The sequence below is a fragment of the Camelina sativa genome, chromosome 12 (genome assembly GCF_030686135.1).
Source record: "Camelina sativa cultivar CO46 ecotype springtype chromosome 12, ASM3068613v1".
NCBI classification, from domain to species: Eukaryota; Viridiplantae; Streptophyta; class Magnoliopsida; order Brassicales; family Brassicaceae; genus Camelina; species Camelina sativa.
The window spans coordinates 19,116,639-19,133,889 of record NC_141891.1 but is presented as its reverse complement, the minus strand read 5'-3'; the positions used below and the strand labels follow the sequence as shown (position 1 = coordinate 19,133,889).

Genomic DNA, 17,251 nt, shown 5'->3' with positions numbered 1-17,251 from the left:
TAAAAAATTAATCTAAAATGTAATAAATTGTTGTTGAAAACCAAAAAAGAAATGGACCACTTACCCAAGTTATATTTAAGGACTATATTGTTCATTTTTTTATTTTTGGAAGGAATGAAAGGTCCGATTTAATATCCCCATTATTTCAAAAATAAATCACTATACTAAAAAATTTGACAAAAATATAAAGGGAGATTCTCAAAAATAGTACCAAAATAAGTTTTTGTTCCAAACTTAGCACAACATTTCTAAAATTCCAAAAATAGCACTAATTAATTTTTTAAATTAAATCCTATATTCAAAATACTAAAACCTACCCCTCAAAACTATACCCTAAATGTGAAATTGAGAACCCAAACATAAAAAAAAAAAATTCTAAAAAATCATTTTAAATATTTAAATATGTTAAATAGTGCTATTTTTGGAAATTTATGGTATGAGTGCTATAATTGTCCATAAAACTTGATTTAGTGCTATTTTAGGGTATTTCTCAAATATAAATCATAAATCTTAAGGTTTTACAGTAACTACTTAAAAGAGGAATAATTTTTTTTAAAAAAAGACGTTACGTTAGTTCTATAATTCAGTATTTTAAGTCTAACTAATAAGACCACATAAATTTAAAAAAATTGACATAAAATTAAAAATATTTTTTTCTGAAACAATATTTTATTATTTTTTCTTTAAAATAAACTGGGGAGAGTAATTTAAGGATTTTTCATACAAAAGAAAAAATTCAAAATTTATTGCATTAAATAGAATAAATTTTCATCTTTAGTCAATGATACAGTTGAAGAAAATAATACAGTATGTTTAAAATTTAGCACACATTGAGGATATACCTTTATTATTCTATAACTCAATTGTTGACAGTTTCATTCAATTTTAAAGTCTCTGACTAGAAAAAGACAACATAGGAAATTACATAAAACTTTACATAGAAAATAATCAAAAATTTCAGATATGATATTGAACATATTTATGAATATATAATAGTAAGTTTTTTTTTTTACTATGGTAAGTTCATAACTTGCTAAAATAGTAGTATAAATAAGTAGTGTTAAAGAGAGAGATGGTCATTATCAAATTAACCTCATCACCAAATTAGAAGAGAAGCGCTCCTTCTCACACTCTCTCTCTTTCCCAATCTCTAATTTCGTACGCCCGGAGTGATGGAAATCGACGGTGGAGATCGTAATTCCGGCGAGCGGCCGATCATCATGGTCACAAACGACGACGGGATCGACGCGCCTGGCTTGCGTTCTCTAGTTAGCGTCCTCGTCTCCACCAATCTCTACGACGTCCGCGTGTGCGCTCCTGATTCGTACGTTTTTTTTCACTCCTCTAATTTTTTGTTAGAAAATGTAGCTTAATCGTCTTTTGTTATCACGATTGACTCGCTCTTGTGGTGATGAAATTTGAATCTCCCCCTAAAATAGCGATTTCGAGTTCATGGAGATCTCTTACTTTGTTATGGCATTTTTGCTCCAGGGAGAAATCTGCTGTTAGTCACAGTATAATATGGAATAGACCACTTACTGCAAAGCGTGTTGAAATCGATGGAGCTACAGCCTATGCTGTTGATGGTTCGTTTCTCTATTTTGCTAATTAGTTTATCTCGTTTAATCTCATATTGGTTGTTTGTCACATATGTTGGTTCTTGTATGCTCTGAATCTGAAGGAACCCCTGCTGATTGCACTGGTTTAGGCTTATCTGAAGCACTCTTCCCTTCTCGTCCTGACCTGGTAATAACCATTTTTGTTCTGCAAAATTAAGAGTCGTCCTATATAGTGTCATTATAAAAGCCTTCTAATGCAAAGCTATTTAAGATGATGTGCCTCTCTTAAGATTGTGATGTATGTTTTTTGTTTTCTCCTTGCAGGTGCTTAGTGGTATAAATGTGGGTAGCAACTGCGGATATCACATGTATGTGAACATTTCCTCCTCCTCTTTTTCCCCGTTGTTCTTGTTTCCTATTTCCTTACTACGTTATGTTTTGTACCGATTATTAGGATGCAGCTGTTATTTGTTGTTCGTTCGAAAAAAATTTGCATTTAAGTTAAGCCCCATAAAACTGCCTAGATTGCTGAAACTTCTTTTTAGGATTAGGACAAGATTTTGATAATATAGAAGGGGAAACACTAGTTAAAATGTTTCACTAGCAACCAGACTTCTTCTCTAGCCAAATTACACCTCTTGTTATGCTTCTATGGTTCCTGCTTGAGTTTTTTTTCTTTCAAATTAGCACTTACCTGGCTGTTAATTCCGTCACAGCGTCTATTCTGGAACTGTTGCTGGCGCTCGTGAAGCCTTCCTTTATGATGTGCCTTCTGCCTCCATATCATATGATTTTGATTGGTAAGTGTTTATCATCAAGAAACTGATGTTTTTACTCACAGAGATTCTGCTTCACACTTTCGATTTTTCATAACATGTATGCTACTTTTTCTATGTTAGTACCAAGGCCTAACTTTTTCTGTAGCCTTGATACAGTGTTATTGATACTATTTTCTCTTTTTTCTCACTAATGCCTTGTCTTTTATTCAACCTCAATGCTCCAGGAAACGTGGAGAGATGAATGCTAATGATTTTGTCCTTTCTGCCCAAGCTTGCTTGCCTATTATCAACGGCATAATCACTGCGATCAAGAACAAAACTCACCCTGTGCAATGCTTCCTGAATATCGATTTGCCCACTGATATTGCTAACCATAAGGTACATCTCGTCTCAGCTTTCAACAAATATTTTCTTATGCCTACACCTAACTGTATATCTGAGTTTTGTATGTTTAATTCTTCTTTCAAAATGATAGGGATACAAACTTACTAGACAAGGCAAAAGCATGAATAAAATGGGATGGAGACAAGTCGAAGAGGAAGCACAAGGGCCGAAGATGTTATCGACAATGACGATGGAAACAGAGTCAGGAGTGGTCTCATCAGACAACGACGCATCTGTTCATTCAAAAGATAGCCGTTTATTCAAGAGAGAGGTATCATCAATGATTTGTCACTATTGTTTCAGCTCTTACTTGCTTCTGTCTTCATGAAATTGTGTCCCTTCTTGCTCTTTTGGTTTTTAGGTAAGGGATAGGGTAAGTGAAGAAGGGACTGATTCTCACTTCCTAAAAGAAGGATTTGTAAGCATTATCCCTTTATTTGTCTCTTAAATCATCTTCATACTTTGTCCAAACTTCAAAAAGTAACAAACGCTCTTTTAAACTACAGATTACGGTGACACCGCTTGGAGCTCTCTCTCAGACTGATATGGATTGCCAAAATTACTACAAAGAATGGCTTCCCAAGATTACAAACCAGTCATGTTCCTCATCCCTCTGATGACACAACATGAAAAAGAAAAGAAAAAAACTCTATTAAGTTACCCATTGTGGACGACACCACAGTTTGTGGTAGACCTATTATTATATCAGTTCTAGTTGTTTAGTTATTCAATAATCTGAGTTATTTATGTTGTAAGCAGCAGAGTCTTTGTTGTTCTGAGTCCATGTTGGAACATCAAGGATTTTTCAAACTCTATTTCAGTATTTCCCTAAAAAAAACATAAGATTTAAAAGTGACTTTAAAATGAATATCTCTTTTAGACTTTCTATTCACTTTTCTATTTTCAAAAAGCAACATCAGGGAACAAAATTAGTTACAAACACTGTTTTCCCCGCCGCGCCCAACAACTCTCTCTGTATAGCTTTAGCTATTGACAAGATGATGACACTTGGTAATGAGCCTAGCATTTTCATGCTTACCTCGCTGCTCAACAAGATGGAGAAAGTTGACATAGAGGCTACACAGTACGATCATTGACATGTCAAATGATGAACCTCGACCTATCCAACGAAATAGAAAACAAAGGATTTAGACCAAGTGTTGTTGTTACTAATAGCTCTCCCATAAGCTGTTTTTTTTAATTACGGAAAATGCATGGAGGAATGCCTCTTGACTACCGCATCATGATTATGAGGAAAGTTACTCCTGGCATGATCGATGGATTTGTGAAAGAGGGAATACTTTTAAAGGCTGAAAAATTTGTATGTGGAAATGATTAAAAGGTCTATATAGATCCTGATACTGTCACATACAACATCACTGTTCAATTTGGTTTTGTAAGAAAGATCGCCTAGACATGGGCTAAGCAAATGTTTTTCTTTTTTAATTCATACATTAATTTCTGCTAGTCTCTTTGATCTGGAAAAATATATTTTTGGAGTATTTCTTCGGCCTTGTCTACAATCAAATTTACGTAATTAATTAGTTCTGAGCTTGGATAGGAAGCAAAGACTAATTTACATAATGATGTCTCAAAAAATATATTTTTAGCTTAAACATATCTAGATAAATATATTATATATTCTCTTCAGTTCTAATCAATATGTAATTTGTGCTTTTAGAATTTAGTTAACGTAAACAAAGTTCGAACTAGCGCTGGCAGCAGTGAGAACCTGAGATAGCCATAAGATCATCATGTATGCAAGTGGGAAACTAATTAGTAGTCGCATAATCCTTGGTTTATACTTCAAGTTATGACCTTATTTATTAGTATTTATACATCAGCCCATTCGAATAATAAGTTTGCTAGCTCCCTTGAAAGAGAAGGAAGAGTATATAAAATATGTCACGTGATAATTCTTTTTCATCTTTACGTTTCTCATTTTAATGGGTCTCATTCCACGACTTTTTCCTATATGTGTATTTATTAATCTTATCGACGCACCTACAAAACATATAGGTGCATGCATATAAATGTGTCGTTGTCGTCTTCTTCGATAACAACTCCATCAATTTCTTAATTTTAATGGTCTTATCAAAGTTTGACCATAAATTTTCTATCAATGAACACACCAATACTTGCCCTGGTGTTTCTCCTACAATGTGCTTTAACTCTTGGGCTCCATTTCCACCCACTTGATCCCTTAACACCTCAAGAAATCAACAAAACAAGCTTCATCGTAAAAAAATCTCATCTAGGAAATCTCAAAGATCTCACATTTCACTACCTTGACTTGGATGAACCAAACAAGAAGCACGTCCTCCAATGGCTATTGCCAAATCCCTTCAAGAAACCCCCAGCTCCACGTCGTCGATCACTCGTGGTGGTTCGAGCAGGTGGTCAAACCCACGAGCTCATCATCGACCTAACCGCTAGCAAGATCGTATCCTCCCGCATCTACACAGGCCATGGCTTCCCTCCATTCACATTCATAGAGCTTTTCAGAGCAAGCAAGCTTCCCCTAACTTACCCCTCTTTCAAGAAATCGATTCTTGATCGAGACCTAAACATCTCCGAGGTTTCTTGCCTCCCTTTCACCGTTGGCTGGTACGGAGAAACCACCACGAGACGCGAAGTCAAAGCCTCTTGCTTTTACAGAGACGGATCAGTCAACGTCTTCACAAGACCCATCGAAGGAATCACCATAACTATAGACGTTGACTCAATGCGGGTAGTGAAGTACTCCGACAGATTCCGAAAGCCTCTCCCTGGTAAAGAAGGTAACGACTTTAGAACCAAACACAAACCTTTCCCGTTCTCTTGCAACGTATCCGACACAGGCTTCCAGATACTCGGCAATAGAGTCAAGTGGGCTAACTGGAAATTCCACGTCGGATTCACGGCTAGAGCTGGGGTAACCATATCAACGGCTTCGGTTCTTGACCCGAGAACCAAATTGTTTCGACGAGTGATGTATAGAGGACACGTCTCAGAGACTTTTGTTCCCTACATGGATCCAACCAACGAGTGGTACTTCCGTACGTTCATGGACATCGGAGAGTTTGGTTTCGGGAAATCCGCCGTGAATCTGCAGCCGCTCATTGACTGCCCGCAAAACGCTGCGTTTTTAGATGGACACATTGCGGGACCAGACGGGACAGCTCAGAGGATGACCAATGTGATGTGTGTCTTCGAGAAAAACAGTTATGGTGCTTCTTTTAGACACACCGAGATTAATGTTCCAGGACAAGTGGTAAACTTCAAAAACATTTATTTTATATTTTTTAAGAAACCTTGATTAGTAATTTTATTAAGTGTTTTGCAGATAACTAGTGGGGAAGCTGATATTAGTTTAGTGGTTAGAATGGTGGCCACAGTTGGAAACTATGATTACTTTTTGGATTGGGAATTTCAAAAGAATGGAGCCATCAGAGTTGGGGTGCGTACTGTTTACTTCACTTATATATATTTCAACTTTTTGGGTTGATGTAATCATGTAAGTGGTTTTATAACCAACTAATACCAACTAACGTGTACTTAATCTATATCTTAGTATGGTATTTGATTTTTCTAAGTAATTGACTATTCTTGGTTGAAATATAGGTGGGTTTGACTGGAGTTTTAGAGGTAAAAGCAACGTCGTACACTTCAAACGAGCAGATAACAGACTGCGTCTACGGGTCGTTGGTGGCCAAGAACACCATCGCCGTTAACCACGATCATTACCTAACGTACTACTTGGACCTTGACGTTGACGGTAACGGTAACTCCTTGGTGAAAGCCAAACTCAAAACGGTAAGAGTAACTGACGTTAACAAAACGTCTTCTCCGAGGAAGAGTTATTGGACGGTCGTGAAAGAGACTGCGAAAACGGAAGCCGACGGAAGAGTTAAGCTCGGGTCAGAGCCGGTGGAGGTGTTGATAGTTAACCCTAATAAGAAGACAAAAATAGGAAACACGGTTGGTTACCGGCTGATACCGGAGCATTTACCAGTCACTTCTCTTTTAACGGACGATGATTACCCGGAGATAAGAGCCGGTTACACGAAGTATCCGGTTTGGGTGACTGCCTATAACAGGTCAGAAAGATGGGCTGGTGGGTTTTACAGCGATAGGAGTCGTGGAGATGACGGCTTAGCTGTATGGAGTAGCAGGTAATTAATAGAAAGATTTATTTAATTTTGTGAGTAATAGTACAATTTAAAGGAATAAATGTATGGTTTTGTCTTAACGGGAACAGGAACAGAGAGATAGAGAACAAAGACATAGTGATGTGGTACAACGTTGGGTTTCATCACATTCCATGCCAAGAGGATTTTCCGGTTATGCCAACTCTTCACGGTGGATTTACTCTTCGACCTTCTAATTTTTTCGATAATGATCCTTTGATCGGGTAAATAAATAGGTACATACATGCATCACACAAAAGTGGTTCCTATGTATTTACTTATTTTGTTGCATATATAAATTTGTTTTCAAATATGATTTTTATTAGATACTAGATTAGGACCCGCCCGATGTGCGGGTTTATAATTTTTAAAATAAAATTAAATTTATCAAAGAATATAAAGTAAATATTTTTAGTAAGTAAATAGATACACAGAAGTGTCTAATTGTGATATTTGATGTAAAAGATGCGACTCTACGGTTGAAACTATTAATCACGTTTTTATTTTGAATTTCCTCGTTCGTGTGAAGTTTGGGATTTATCTCTGACTCCGGTCTTGTCAGAGGGTTTACCATATGAGTCAGTGTACTCGAATTTGGATTTTGTTTTCTGGAGGAACGCCTCTCAACAGGGTGATATTGATCAACTTCTTCAATTACCATGGATTTTATGGGCAATCTGGAAGGCCATAAAAAAAGAATCAAGGTTAAAAGATAGAGGCGAATGATATAATTACTCAGACTTTGGGCGATAATTTAGCCTGGAAGTAGGCGCTCTCTTTTACGGCAGTCATGTCAGCTCCATCTTCGTATTCAAATGTCCAGTTTTCTTCACCTCATTGTCAGATTGATGGTTCTTGGAAAGCAACCAATGTGCATTCATGATTGGGGTGGTGGTGTTGCGTTGGTGAGGAGCGAACCTTGTTGTTGGGGGCCAAGTGTCTAAATCAGAGCCTCTCCCCCTGCATTCGGAGTTAAAAACGTTGTTGTGGGCCATTGAGCAGATACGTGTTGAAGGGATCGCTTGTCAACGTTTTGAGACTGATTGTGTTGAGTTACTCACTATAGTGCAGTCTTCTGAATATTGGCTGTCATTCTCCAACTTGCTCGATGAGTTTAACTCTCTGGAGTTTTTCTCACTATTCTCCATCTCTTGGATCCCGCGTGCATCAAATAGGAAGCGGATTGTCTTGCCCGTGCTTCGTGTTCTCTTATCTCTGAAGTTTCTTTTGTAAATCATTTCCCTCCGGTTTGGGCAACTAACCGAGAAAATTCCTTTTAATTGTTTGATTAAAAAAACCCAGTAAATAGATACTCTTTTAGTTCTAGAAAATAGATGTAGATGAGTTCAAAGTTATTTAAATAAAATTAAATTTAACAAAGAATATATATTTAATTTTTTTCGTAAGTAAAAACAATATATAAAAGCAAAGAGCTAAACTTTTAATTATAGAAAATAGTTGTTTTTTTTGCTATAATACACTAATGTATATCCATTTATAAATCTACTATCTACATCACCACTAAAAGTGTATTTGTACACACAAATATACTTTACTGTTAAAATATACTCTTTAGTCTTTACTACTACCAACAAATTGTCTTTATGAACACATTAATATTATATGTCAATTTACTTTAACATTTGTGTAGTTACAAAAACGCATATGTTAATCTTACATACTCCTCTCTTATATATTACAATAGCAGTTTTTTTGAATAAATTTTTTGATTAGTGAAAAAAATATGAGACAATCTATTTTTTTTTATGTTTTTTTTTTTTCAACAATACTTTTTTTTTGTGTAAAGGTGAGTATTTACATTTTTTTAGAAACAATAATTAATTGTATAATTTTCACAATCATTTTTTTCTTATATAAAAAGTAATATTTTTTCTTGTAAAATTAGCAACTTAAAATTAAAATTAGTAAACAATATTATAATTTCGAATTTTATGATAAATATATATATAATTTCCATATAATGATTTTTTCTAAATTTTAAAACTGTTTAAATATTTTAAACAAAATTAGGTTTTCTTTTCTCTATTTTACTTTTATATAAAACTTTTTTATGGTAGGTTTTGAATTTTTACATTTTTATTTTTTATAATTTTAATAAATTTAAAATTGTCATATGTCAACATCTGAATGATACAATTGACACATGTCACGATCTTGTTAATGAGTAATTTTGACATCAAACTTTATATAATAAGATATATAGTGAGAATGGTTTAACTACATTTTCTAATAACTTATCTAAACCTAATTCATGTTATTTCTCCAAGTTTTATCTAAACCTAATTCATGTTATTTCTCCAAGTTTTCCTTTAAATATATTAGGACTCAGATCTCGCGATGTCGCAAGCGAAGTATTTCAAAACAAGTTAAATTAAATTTCAAATTTAGAATTATATATTATAAAATCATTTAAAAATATATGCTAAATAATAAAATTAAAAATTATCTCAAAAGAAGAAAATAGTAAATATGGCTAAAATTTCATAAATATTAAGAATATATAACTGTGAGTTTAAAAACACAACCATCAAAATAAAAACATATATACTAAATAAAAGTAGGAGCTATAAGCTTCTAAGGCTGTCCACATAGGATTTTAAAAAACCTATTGGAATTTGACATGTCACTCATTAACCTTTTTTAAAATTTCTAGAATTTTCTATATTAAGAATTATTTTAAAACAACCTATCAGGATTTGACATGTCATTCGTTAACATTTTTTAAAATTTCCAGAATTTTTTAGAAAAAGTAAAATTTTAAATTTATGGAAATAAAAAAACTATCCACAATATCTCACATCAGCTAGAAAAGTTTTAGACAATGGTTCAGAACCATTATAAATAAGATTAATATGCTTCCAACAACAAATGAGCAGGAAAGCTTGATTTATCAAGCGTCCAAGTTTAAAAGTTTTATTTGGGTTGATCCGGTTTTTTATTTGATCAAATTAAAACTTTAAAAAGTTTCAAAAAATATTATAATTTTTAAAAGTTTGAATATTATAAATATTGAAACTTTTAAAAGTTCTTAGCTTTTAAAAAGTTTTTAAATATTATAATTTTAAAATTTTAAAAGTTTAAAATATTATAAATATTGAAACTTTTTAAAAGGTTCAAATTTTATATTTTGAACCCTTTCAAAATTTTACAATACTATAAATATTGATGTAAAACATAAATTATCTTATTTATTTACGTTTGTGCTTTTTAGTTCTTATGAGCTGTAAAACATATTTTTGTGTATGATTTTATAGATGAGTTGATATTCTTTCATTAATTTTTTATTTTTGGATCTAAGGAAGAAGGATTGACATCACAAGACCTTGATTTGATGTTTGAGTCAAGTTTTGGGGTTTAAAGAAGAAAGATGGACGACAAACACACATGTTTTATTAGATATAAATAGGCATGACCAGGGTCACGGTTTATTAACCATCAGTTATGGTTAAAAATTTTGTTTAACCTTAACCATAACCGTTGAATAAATGGTTAAACGGTTACGTTTAAATACGGTTTCGGTTCAAGCGGTTACGGTTATATACAGTTACATTTATTTGATAATATAATATGGTTGATATTATTTGATGATATAATATAATTGATACTATTTATTTACAATTAATATGTTCTTATAGTGTACTCATATTTCTATATATCATATGATTCATATTAAATAAATAATTATTAGTATATTTTATTATGTTTTTAAAATATTATAAACCCAGTAAGGATATTAGTTTGAGAAGTTTCTAAACGTGTGGATCTAAAACCAAATAATCATATGGATGAAATTATCAATAATTGGATGCATGTGTTGACTATGCTGATCTTCTTGAATTTCATAAATTTTATGAGAAAAGAAATGATTTTGTTCTTGGAGTTTGATGGGTTAACAAGTTGTGTGGTAGTCTAAAAAAAAATTTTTTCAGTGGAAGAATGTGAAGAAGTTGATGAGGAAGAAGAAGTAAAAGAGTATAACGAAGAACCAGACGGTAAAAGTAATGATGACAATTACCACAAATTTTGACAATGAAAATGACAAGAAAGAATATGAAGAATAAGAAAACATTGAATAAAAAAACGCGAAAACATAGGTGGTAACGATCAGTTAAATATGAAAACGAGTTAATTTCATAATTATAAAATTGTTTCGTTTTATGGATGTCCAATTAATTTCAGGATTCTTTTGATCATATTTGAATTTTTAACACAAGTGACTTTTATCTTTTTAAAAGTAAAATTTTCACCAATCAATTGTAATTTAAAATTTTATATAAGCTAATTTTTCATAACTGTCATCAATTATATATAATTTTTACCAAAATATATCAAATAAATCCACGCGTAGCGTGGGTTCATAACCTAGTATAATAAAAAATAATATGGTAAAAACAGTCAACTCTAATTAAAAATTATTAAATGAAAAGTCATAATGAATCGAGGCAACTCTACTCATAATTTGTATATATATTATAATTATAATATATTATATAAAAAATATTGTAAAGAGTAACAAGCATCCTAACATATACTGATATTTATATCACTCATAAACAAATATTATGACGAAATGATCCTAAGTGAGAATATTAAACGAACAATTATAATAATTAAATGTAATTTTCTGATAAAATAATTTTAAAAATAAAATAAATTTCATCTTGGGTGAAAATTTATCAACCAATAATTAACATAAAAGTACACAACTTTCAAAAATAAAAAATGAAATAGTAAAATCTTAAAAACACATATTTTATGAAAAATTACGATAAATAAACGCAATTGTAAGTTACATAATTAAAAATGATTTAATTTCTATATTACCATAATAATTTCTAAAATCTTTAGGTAGATTATAGAATAATATTAGATATCAAATAGTAAAATTTATATTATTTAGATTCAACATGAAACAAAAAATTTGTGTCAGTGAACAATGATTCATTTATTTGTTAGTTATCTAAAAAGACATAAACATTTAGATAAACAGAACTATTGGAACGAAAAGTTGTAAATAAGATACAGTGAAAAAATATAACTCTACAATGAACAGAAGCAATCATATGATTTTCTTTTATGGTAAAAGACACATCTCTACAATAAAAATACACAACTATATGATTTTTTTTCAAACAAAAAAAAATTATTGAAAAGGTACGACAAAAGATCGCACCTATTAATGATATTTCTTCAGATTGTTATTATTATATAGATTTTTATTGTAAAAGACACAACTTTACAATAAACAGACGCAATCATATGATCTTTTTCAAAATAAATATATTACATAAATATTTTATAATAAAAGAAAAAATTCTACATGAACCAACACAACTGTATGATTTTTTAAAAAATAAATATAAAAAATTATTTACGAAAAGGTTCTCTTTTTATATTGAAGTGACGAACCAGAATCATTATTTTTCTTCTAACAGTTGAAATTTTATCTGAAAAAAAAATACCATTTAAAAAAATTCATTTCACGTTTACTACAATTAAAGCGTCCAACACAAATGAAAAATAGACAAGATAGCCATATAGCTTGAGTATATTTTTTTAGATCTGGACTTTGTAGTAATGTTAATGCATCATCCAAATTTTGGATAAATTCTGATGTATTCAAATTCTGATGTGATTTTAAATAGAAGACATCATTATTACTATATTCAAAATTCAAATAAAAAACTCACTATATAATCCATCTAGCTCTTGGAAAAAACTCTAAGTATTTTCATTCAATTTTTATATCTAAAATTAACTAAAAATTATCAATTAGATTCTTCATTCCAATAATCTTTTGTTAAATCAAGAATTGGAGGATTTTCTTTACTTTTAAAAGAATGAATGTTAGAGAATAATTTAGAAAGCTGTAAAAACCGTTGAGATAAAAAATTTCTATTATTTTGTGTCATGGCAAAAAAAAAAGTGCAAACAGGCAAATATATATAAATTTTAAAAGATACGAATATTCGAATAAACAAAACTCTAAAATGAACGGTTGCAACTTTACTAAAAAAAAATCGTTACAATGAACAATCACAATTTTTTGTAAAACACACAGTTGAAATTTTTTACAGATTTTTTTGTAAAATTATCGAAAAGGTTCGATTTAAAAACACACAACTTTTGGTGGCATTTATTTGGATTGCTAATATATATAGATTTTTTATAGTAATTTTAAATACATCAATTTTTTCTATTTTGTGTTGTCATTTATTTGAAATAAAAAATTTTAGATTTAATATGAATTCGATTGGAAAAAAGTAAAACGGATTTTATATGTGAGAGGTTTCCAAAGATACTAAAATTCGACACTAAATTCTGAATAAGCTTTAAATTTTTTAAAAATGTTAGTTAATTGGATGATGTTCCCAATGTTCAATATAGGTACAATCAAACGTTATATTTAGAATCTCAAATGAGAAGAATATATAGAGTCTCACCGAGCGCGTGATAGAACCGACCGAGGGTGAACACAACACCGGCGATTGTGTGGAACGCCTCCCAACGTGAGTTACGGCAGCAATTGCGGAAGGGGAAACCTAATCAATATCATCTGAAATCAGAGACTATGGTTAATGTTCCACTTAATGTTTTTATATATTTTCCACTATTTAATGTTTTTTAATTTAGTATTAATAGTACAATATTAAGGAAGAAATGTATATATCTTGTTTTAAAAATTCTCGCCTAGCACCGATTACACCTCGTAAAATCGCTAGACTAGTAGTGCATCCTCTCCGCCTCGATTAATGACTAATCCCTGCCTAGCATCGATTATTAAATTATACTTGTCTAATTTGATTACAAATCATATAATCCAATTACTTTCCGCTTAATTTTTTTGTACACGGATTATTTTTGGAACCAATATAAATTAAATATTTTTATTATTTAGACATTTAAATTAAAAGATTGTTGATGTTTTACAATAACTAATATACAAACTTTTAATAAAAAATCGTAAAATTTTATTTTGAAATTATGTCATAAAATTTTATTTTAAAATTATGTTTTTATGTGTTTATCATAATTTTAAAGACAATACTGTAGTTTTATATTTTATTTGATGTTTTTCTTTTATCATAAATTGAATAATATATTTATTAGTACTATATATATTTTTTTATTAATTTAATAAAATAACCCTAAAATTAGTTCCCGGTTAGTCTCCATTTAATCTCTGATTTTTTCGTTAGGCGCCAGGCTTATCCTAACCGCCCGACTAGCGCCTAGTGAAACCAACCGACCCATTTTTTTAATAATAATAATATAATTAACTAACCCCATAATATTTAATTACAACCCAACCAATAAACCAACAATAACCCAACATACACAGCGGAAGACATATCAATCTAACTCCAATAAACATCGACATGATTCCATTCCTCACTATTCTATCCGACAACCTAGCATGCTTCTATATAAGGTTCCAACATCTATATTAACATTTTTGAAGTACATTTCGTGTTATGCGCTTTTAATTTTGTTTATTAAAAAAGTTATTTACAACATTAACCCCTAAGAAGTTTCCAAAACTAACATTACGACAGATTTTGTTTCCTAAATATTTTACATTTCATTCCAACTAAATAAATAACAGCAATCAATATATAAATAGAAACGATCATATATTTAACCACACATTCTGTTATGTTTTGAAGATATTCTATATCTGAATCCTTCGTAAACAAAGGAAAACAACAATTTGATTCTCATTTTGTTTTCTAAAACCTGTGAGCTTTGATTATTAACGTAAGAAAATTTTCGATTGACATTTATTTGAATATTATAATTAACATATATAAACTTGATAAAATTTTTAATTATTACGAATATGTAAAATTTAAAAAGTTTAAAATACTATATAATATGGTTATATAGTAGTAGATGAGTTACAAAGAGGACATGTTGGAATTAATAAAATATTATTAAATTTGTATTAACACGGGTTAAATCCTCATTTAATCATTTATCAACACTACTAATATTAGAATATTTGACTTAAAATCAAGTTGATTTAACTAAGATTGTGTAAAATAATTAAATCATTCAGAAAAATGTGACTTAATCACAGCATATAAATGACTTATTATGTATTTAGATCCTTTATTTTTTTGGTATAATAACTAATTATCAAAATAAAATCTCAAACACTAAACAAAACAAACTAAATATAACAAACAAATGGTCATGAAATGTATTGCGGCTTAAAAATAATATAAACATTTATTCACACAACAACCTAAAAATTAAGTTATTTTCTATTTAAAAAACATCCAATAATATTAACAAATAGATAATACATAAATATAAATTATAATAAAAATTACATGTCTGCGGTGTACTGCGGGTTAAAATCTAGTTAATAGCATAACCAACAGCACACAGTCGAGACCCTAGATCATCCTCCTCCTCATCGCAATGATTCCACGTCATATACCTACACACCACAAACAACAATTAAGATGCGTGAGTATTATCACAAATACTCAGTGAGGCGATCCTCCCATCTACTGGGCTATACACACAAGCGAAAAGACAAACACAATCAATACACAGAACAATCAAACAAGGCAAGTCTGAACACATCCGTGAACACAATCCGATGAAACCTCCAAATCCCTAGTTGCGTCGACCGATGCACTCCTTGCATCGACTGATGCAACGTCCATCGTCTCCATCAAATCTCTAACTGCATCGATCGATGCACGCCTTGCATCGATCGATGCAGTCACTCGAAGCATCTCCGAACACGATCCCCACCGACTCCTGTTGGCTCCAAGATGCCGAAACTGACTCCAAAAGACACAGAAACTCACAACGACACTATCACACATGAACACGTAAGCATTCAACAACCAAAAATCACATAAAACAAGCATCTAATCGCTTAGATCAGGCATAGCCACACATTCACCTTGATTTAGAAAGAAAAGGACAAAGAATACCAAGATCCCAGCCTTCTAGAAGCCTCCACACGTCACTCCACGTTCAGATCTCCCTTCACACGGACAAATCCCTCCAGAAACAGACACAAAAGACTTATAGAATGATTTTACAGAGATCTCTCTTTCTCTCAACTTCCAGAAACGACAAAAGGCTAAAACCCACACTAACACGTCGAGTTTCCCTTTTATACACAGCCCTTAGATTTTTCAAACCCAAAACGCAGCCAAAACACGAGTTTCACTTAGTCGTAAAGCACAAAATGAACCTTGTATAGACCGATGCACATACGACATCAGATCAACATATATATTGGTTCTTATGTATTTTACTTACGTTACATATAAATTTGGTTCGACCTCGATCTTTATCCGATATATATAGTGAGAAAAACAAAAATAAAATTAAAAAACATGTCCAATATGCACAGAAAAAATGGCTAATTAAAAAAAAACTCGATATCTGAGGAACCACTTTTCTCTCTCGCCTCTCCCCTCTCAAAACTGAAAAGCCGCCGCCTCTGGTTTTTCTGGCCAACGTCCGGTGGCTTTATAGCCCCGGCGTTGTGCTTCCTTTATGTTTTTCTTCCTTCTGTTGTAGTGTTCTTGTCGGCTGTGTAGTTTTCGAGCGTGTTTTTGGCTTCTCATGACGAGATCGGAAGTGGAGATACTCTGGTTTCCAGGTGTAGATCTACCTGTGTATTGGCTTTGTATTGCCAGTGATTCGTCCTCTTTTTGCCGTGTTCTCAAGAGTCTTGCTCTACCTTTGAAGTAACAGGTCCATCGAGTGGATCGGTGGTGTTCGTCGGAGATGTCTCTTCAGATGGGGTGGTGCGGTCGATTCTATGGTCCGGTAATCGAGCTCAATCTCATCAAATTAAGCTAGTTTGGTATATCCCCGGCTTGTTTGATGTTGGCCTTAGTTGTTGTTTCTTGCTTATTCAACTGGTTTGTTAAGTCATCTAGTCTAGCTTTTGATCTCGAGGAAGTTACGGCCGGGTCTTTTGTCTGGTTTAGGATAGCCTTCGTTTACCTCTTATTAGTTCGTTGAATCTTTAAACCAAGTCGCCTTCCACCGCCATTAGTCTAGAAAAATAAATAGGTCTTTTTCGTGGTCTGTTCCGTGTTTGTTCTTGTAAGGCTAACCTCTTGTAACAAATGACCATTTGTGGGGACGCAAAGTTCTAGATGTAGATTCTCAGGTTAAGATTAGGTGGTTAGGAATTAGATTCGCGTTCCTTGCTTATTATGTTCGAGGTATTCGTTTTTAGTTGGGTTAAATCTTCGCGGTGGCCTCTATCTCTGGATCTCTTCCATTTGCGTTTGCAGGTCTTTTCGACATTGACTCTTGAGTACTTAGTCCCGCGACTAATGTTCTCTTCCGACTT

At 32.0% G+C, this 17,251-nt stretch overlaps 2 protein-coding genes across 4 annotated transcripts; both read left to right on the top strand.

The window, feature by feature from the left end:
- Positions 1–780: 780 nt before the first annotated feature.
- Positions 781–3,586, top strand: LOC104732139 (uncharacterized). The gene is made up of 9 exons (XM_010451669.2): positions 781–1,324; positions 1,492–1,586; positions 1,682–1,746; positions 1,884–1,927; positions 2,276–2,359; positions 2,563–2,716; positions 2,814–2,993; positions 3,084–3,140; positions 3,229–3,586. Exons 1-9 carry the CDS (start codon positions 1,173–1,175, stop codon positions 3,337–3,339), a joined length of 942 nt encoding a protein of 313 aa, XP_010449971.1. The 5' UTR covers positions 781–1,172; the 3' UTR covers positions 3,340–3,586.
- A 1,151-nt stretch (positions 3,587–4,737) lies between these two features.
- LOC104732138 (primary amine oxidase 1-like) lies at positions 4,738–8,271 on the top strand. 3 transcript variants are annotated; one of them, XM_087479055.1, is made up of 5 exons: positions 4,809–5,975; positions 6,048–6,161; positions 6,326–6,876; positions 6,963–7,127; positions 7,421–8,271. In XM_087479055.1, exons 1-4 carry the CDS (start codon positions 4,845–4,847, stop codon positions 7,117–7,119), a joined length of 1,953 nt encoding a protein of 650 aa, XP_087335181.1. In that variant the 5' UTR covers positions 4,809–4,844; the 3' UTR covers positions 7,120–7,127; positions 7,421–8,271. The 3 variants fall into 3 exon arrangements, 2 of the variants coding, with proteins under 2 accessions (XP_010449967.2, XP_087335181.1); XM_010451665.3 differs by lacking the exon at positions 7,421–8,271 and having other exon boundaries at positions 4,738–5,975; positions 6,963–7,401; XR_015574894.1 differs by lacking the exon at positions 7,421–8,271 and having other exon boundaries at positions 4,762–5,975; positions 6,048–6,218; positions 6,963–7,401.
- Positions 8,272–17,251: the final 8,980 nt, after the last annotated feature.

Excerpts from the sequence above, each read along its gene's own strand:
- LOC104732139 (XM_010451669.2), top strand. The coding sequence starts at position 1,173 with ATGGAAATCGACGGTGGAGATCGTAATTCCGGCGAGCGGCCGATCATC. Across the intron at positions 1,325-1,491 it reads CGCGTGTGCGCTCCTGATTC|GGAGAAATCTGCTGTTAGTC; the intron begins GTACGTTTTTTT and ends TTTTTGCTCCAG. Across the intron at positions 1,928-2,275 it reads AGCAACTGCGGATATCACAT|CGTCTATTCTGGAACTGTTG; the intron begins GTATGTGAACAT and ends ATTCCGTCACAG.
- LOC104732138 (XM_087479055.1), top strand. The coding sequence starts at position 4,845 with ATGAACACACCAATACTTGCCCTGGTGTTTCTCCTACAATGTGCTTTA. Across the intron at positions 6,162-6,325 it reads ATGGAGCCATCAGAGTTGGG|GTGGGTTTGACTGGAGTTTT; the intron begins GTGCGTACTGTT and ends GTTGAAATATAG. Across the intron at positions 6,877-6,962 it reads TTAGCTGTATGGAGTAGCAG|GAACAGAGAGATAGAGAACA; the intron begins GTAATTAATAGA and ends TAACGGGAACAG.